This window comes from Lucilia cuprina, chromosome 5, assembly GCF_022045245.1.
Source record: "Lucilia cuprina isolate Lc7/37 chromosome 5, ASM2204524v1, whole genome shotgun sequence".
NCBI lineage: Eukaryota > Metazoa > Arthropoda > Insecta > Diptera > Calliphoridae > Lucilia > Lucilia cuprina.
The window spans coordinates 56,423,611-56,429,610 of record NC_060953.1 but is presented as its reverse complement, the minus strand read 5'-3'; the positions used below and the strand labels follow the sequence as shown (position 1 = coordinate 56,429,610).

The window sequence follows — 6,000 nt, the reverse complement described above, 5'->3', positions numbered from 1 at the left end:
AGAACTGAACTAGAACTGAACTAGAACTGAACTAGAACTGAACTAGAACTGAACTAGAACTGAACTAGAACAGAACTAGAACTGAACTAGAACTGAATTAGAACTGAATTAGAACTGAACTAGAACTGAACTAGAACTGAACTAGAACTGAATTAGAACTGAATTAGAACTGAATTAGAACTGAATTAGAACTGAACTAGAACAGAACTAGAACAGAACTAGAACAGAACTAGAACAGAACTAGAACAGAACTAGAACTGAACTAGAACTGCACTAGACCTGAACTAGAACTACACTAGAACTGAACTAGAACTGAACTAGAACTGAACTAGAACTGAACTAGAACTGAAATAGAACTGAACTAGAAATAAACTAGAACTTAACTAGAACTGAACTAGAACTGAACTAGAACTAGAACTAGAACTGAACTAGAACTGAACTAGAACTGAATTAGAACTGAATTAGAACTGAACTAGAACTGAACTAGAACTGAACTAGAACTGAAATAGAACTGATATATTCCCCCACTTTAATTGATGTCACCCTAATACATATTCTTACCCTCGTACATGTTGTAGTTTAGAACATCACCTCTAGTTACAAATTGTACTCGTGCACTGATTTTTCGTTCTGGGCCAAATGAAAAGAACATTTATTTAAATTTTATTATAAATCTTCGTTGTCATTTATGAAGAGATGAAATTTAGATAAAGATTTCGTATTCATATTTATTTCTGTGATTTAAATCGTACTTTTAAACGATTTTAGGAGTCGAAATTAAATAGAATTAACTGTAAATATTTAAGAAAAGTTTTTGTAACAACATTTTGAAAACCTTTTTAAGTAAAAATAAACTAAATAAGAGAAAAATTATTTTATTTAATTTAGTGCATTAGAGTTTGAAAGTTCAACAAATATATACAATTAGTTTTTGTTTTGTTGCGTATGATAAATATTTAATTAAATAAATATCACTCATACGTGTCCTTTGTGAAGTTTTTTTTTTAAATATGTATAAACACATTTTATATAATTTAATTAAATCATTTTTAAACTAAGCTAAGCTATTTTGTTTCCATTCTCTATCTTTTTCTATTCCCAACTGTAATTTTTATTTCATTATAATTTTAAACAATTTTATGGAAAAAATCATATTTAGCTAGCCGTAATAATGAAATGGCGCATAGCGTTGATATATCGATGATCTCTCCACCAACATCGTCTTCCATATCGACCGACCAAGATCCATTTGGACAATTGCCACCGCTATTACCGCCACTGCGTTCAACACAAGTTCTTAAACCATTAACGGGATTTCCAGGTGGGCTTAACAGAATATTTATTGTTTTGTTTTTTCACTCAAAATCATATATATTATCTTCTTTTACTTGAAATAGCATGTTTGTGTTTCAATTTTAATTTTTTTTAAATTCATAATAAACGAATACCTCTTTGATTATTTTTGTGTAATAACAAAATTATTTATTGGTGTAATTAAAGTATTTTTTGTTTTTTGATCAACAAATTCAATTAGGACTAAAATTAAAATAGAATTAGAATAGTATTATACAGTAACAGAACTAGAACAGAACTAGAACAGAACTAGAACAGAACTAGAACAGAACTAGAACAGAACTAGAACAGAACTAGAACAGAACTAGAACAGAACTAGAACAGAACTAGAACAGAACTAGAACAGAACTAGAACAGAACTAGAACAGAACTAGAACAGAACTAGAACAGAACTAGAACAGAACTAGAACAGAACTAGAACAGAACTAGAACAGAACTAGAACAGAACTAGAACAGAACTAGAACAGAACTAGAACAGAACTAGAACAAAAAAGAACTAGAACAGAACTAGAACAGAACTAGAACAGAACTAGAACAGAACTAGAACAGAACTAGAACAGAACTAGAACAGAACTAGAACAGAACTAGAACAGAACTAGAACAGAACTAGAACAGAACTAGAACAGAACTAGAACAGAACTAGAACAGAACTAGAACAGAACTAGAACAGAACAGAACTAGAACAGAACTAGAACAGAACTAGAACAGAACTAGAACAGAACTAGAACAGAACTAGAACAGAACTAGAACAGAACTAGAACAGAACAGAACTAGAACAGAACTAGAACAGAACTAGAACAGAACTAGAACAGAACTAGAACAGAACTAGAACAGAACTAGAACAGAACTAGAACAGAACTAGAACAGAACTAGAACAGAACTAGAACAGAACTAGAACAGAACTAGAACAGAACTAGAACAGAACTAGAACAGAACTAGAACAGAACTAGAACAGAACTAGAACAGAACTAGAACAGAACTAGAACAGAACTAGAACAGAACTAGAACAGAACTAGAACAGAACTAGAACAGAACTAGAACAGAACTAGAACAGAACTAGGAAAGAACTAGAACAGAACTAGAACAGAACTAGAACAGAAATAGAAACAAAAAAAGAACAGAATAACACTACAGCTCAACCTCTAACCGAACTGCAAAATATATTTGAATTTTTAATATTATTTAAAATAATAAATTAAGTAGTAATTGTTTTTAGTTTTTTTATTTATTTTAGTTTGCTCATTTTTTGGAAATGTAAATCGTTACATTTTCATAAAATTTTCATAAATCGATGTTAGATATTTTTGTTTAGTTGACACTTAATCACTTGAAAAAATACAACAAACAAAAAAACATAAAAACACATATAAATTTTGTTCCCCTGTTTGTCGTTAAATCCCCTTTAAATTTTGAAATTCTTCAATTTAATTAAAAAAAAAACTAAATCTTAAGCATGAAACATTTCCCAACAAACTCATATTTGTAATCAAGCTGACAATATGCCATTAAAATAGTTGTATAATCAGTCATTGTGACTGTCATTTACTATGAAAGACCATCCATCCATCAATCAATCACTTACTCACATTTTTTGGTAGTTGTTTCATGAGCCATCATGACTTTTTTTCAACTTTCTTTCAAATTTCTTTGAACTTTAGCTTTTTTGTACAACAATCCTTTAGTTTAAGTTTTACTCTGTCTTTTGTAAGTGTGTGTGTGTATGTGTAAAAAAAATAACATGGCTGCAACGGAAACAAAACAAAAATTGCAACTCTGTTTCGTTACTATAACAAATACAGCAGCTGCTTTGTTTTGTGTTGTTTACACTTGTTTTTGTTTTTTCCACTCTGTTTACTTTCTTTACCTACTCATCTTCTTTGTTATTGTAATTGTTGTAATTTTCATTAAGAAATCTTCTCTGTTTTTGTCTTATTCTTATGTCACTATGAATTCACCAACAAAAACAAAAAAAAATCGTTAACATTGACAATCAAATAACAACAATTGTATTAAAACTTGTTTTTTAACTCTTTTTCTCTGTTTTCTTTTATTTATGGTGAAATCCTTTTAAAAATGTTTAAAAAAATATATATTTATTTGTTTTTATAAAATAAACAAACAAAATGGCTTAAACAATTTAAAAAAATATAAACTAAAAAAATTAAAATAAAACAAATTATTAAATTTTCGTTGTAGAGTGAGTATAAAAAATTAACAAACAATTTAGTTTTTTATTTAAATATAATTTTATTTATTTTAGTTTTTCCTGTTTTTTTCTAAACATTTTTAGTTTTGCTTTTAAAATGTGTTATAATTTTTAAAAAAATTAAAAATCATGTTTTGAAATCATTAAGTTTAAAAAAAAGAAATAAAAATCTATTAATTTAGTGTCCAATTTGAGTGAAGATTCATATGACTATGTGTTTGGTGGTCGACGCAAGACTCCGCCTTCTACAACAGCACTTAAGTTGACCTCGCCTCCTGTACGACTGAGACCAGAAGGTAATTATTTTACAACTTTTAAAATATAAATAGATTTTATAAAAAACTATTTTTTTAAACAATTTTAACAAAATTTTACATATTTTTTTCTTTCTTACATTAAATCACTAACTTCTCTGCTCCATAATAATAATAATCTTTAAAATCTTATAATCGTAATCATCATTCATATCATCCTCTTCAGACGCTTATAATAATACACGCAACATTAGTAGTGGTGGTTTTGGTTCAAATACAAATAACGGAAATACTGGTGGTGGTCGTTTTTATCGTCACTCCTTTAGCTACGTACCCAAACGTTCTCGTCACACACAAAACGAACGTGAACGTAATGCAAATTATGAATCAAGATTAAGATGTCATGGCGAAGATGAAGCAACCCTGCGGCAATTGTTACTTGAGTAAGTATTTTCTTATATACATATATATATATTTTAATCTTTATCTTCATCTCTATCTCTCTCTGTATATGTATCTTAACTATATTTGTTTCTTTTTAAACAACACATATTTATTATTAAAAACTTATAATTTTATATAGAAAAAAGTATATATATATACTATATCAACTTATCAACACTTCCAACTACTCACTTTTTACACTATAACAATAAAAACAACAATTTATTTAAATACAAAAAAAACCAAACACACTTACACTTTTACATTAATACTTTTACATAGAAACTTATTTACATAGATACTGCTACATACAATAATACATATATAGATGCATTTAAACGTAGTTGCATATTGTGTTTTAAAACTTTAGTTTATGATTTTTATGTTTTTTTCTTAACAGTAGAATTTCGATTATAATAGAAATTAAAAGTTTTATGAACTTTACCTTATAGTGGAAGGTTCTACTCGTTTTTTCAATGTTTCAAAGATGGTCAAGAACGTTTGTTCAAAATTTAATCTCCTAAAATTTCTCAGATATACGCTTTTTTATCTAATTCATTTTTTAAGAGTAAAAACTTAAAACAAATTATCAAATTAATATTACAACAAATTAACAACAAAAGACTATCGGCAAAATGTGAGATAAATGAAAACCAAAAAAGCTGAAACTTTCATATTAATAAGTCAAATAAGTCAAATCCTTCATACTGATTGACTTCTGAATCGAAATTCTATTTTATTATATTTTTTGTATTTCATTTAATTGAATTTAATTACTTAAAACAAAAAAGTAGATTTCATCAATGCAGTATTTCTTAAGAAACAATTGATTGGAAAGCACTAGAACTGAACTAGAACTGAACTAAAACTGAACTAGAACTGAACTAGAACTGAACTAGAACTGAACTAGAACTGAACTAGAACTGAACTAGAACTGAACTAGAACTGAACTAGAACTGAACTAGAACTGAACTAGAACTGAACTAGAACTGAACTAGAACTGAACTAGAACTGAACTAGAACTGAACTAGAACTGAACTAGAACTGAACTAGAACTGAACTAGAACTGAACTAGAACTGAACTAGAACTGAACTAGAACTGAACTAGAACTGAACTAGAACTGAACTAGAACTGAACTAGAACTGAACTAGAACTGAACTAGAACTGAACTAGAACTGAACTAGAACTGAACTAGAACTGAACTAGAACTGAACTAGAACTGAACTAGAACTGAACTAGAACTGAACTAGAACTGAACTAGAACTGAACTAGAACTGAACTAGAACTGAACTAGAACTGAACTAGAACTGAACTAGAACTGAACTAGAACTGAACTAGAACTGAACTAGAACTGAACTAGAACTGAACTAGAACTGAACTAGAACTGAACTAGAACTGAACTAGAACTGAACTAGAACTGAACTAGAACTGAACTAGAACTGAACTAGAACTGAACTAGAACTGAACTAGAACTGAACTAGAACTGAACTAGAACTGAACTAGAACTGAACTAGAACTGAACTAGAACTGAACTAGAACTGAACTAGAACTGAACTAGAACTGAACTAGAACTGAACTAGAACTGAACTAGAACTGAACTAGAACTGAACTAGAACTGAACTAGAACTGAACTAGAACTGAACTAGAACTGAACTAGAACTGAACTAGAACTGAACTAGAACTGAACTAGAACTGAACTAGAACTGAACTAGAACTGAACTAGAACTGAACTAGAACTGAAC

The 6,000-nt window shown here is 29.0% G+C and overlaps 1 protein-coding gene across 1 annotated transcript in view; it reads left to right on the top strand.

Annotated features, from left to right (window-relative positions):
- Window positions 1-1,140: 1,140 nt before the first annotated feature.
- The window catches only part of LOC111680939 (glucose transporter type 1), a 59,247-nt gene continuing 54,387 nt past the window's right edge, over window positions 1,141-6,000 (top strand). Inside the window, 3 exon segments of the mRNA XM_046951271.1 lie at window positions 1,141-1,321; window positions 3,742-3,855; window positions 4,040-4,256. Of these exon segments, the coding sequence (XP_046807227.1) occupies window positions 1,177-1,321; window positions 3,742-3,855; window positions 4,040-4,256 (476 nt within the window). The 5' untranslated portion in view covers window positions 1,141-1,176.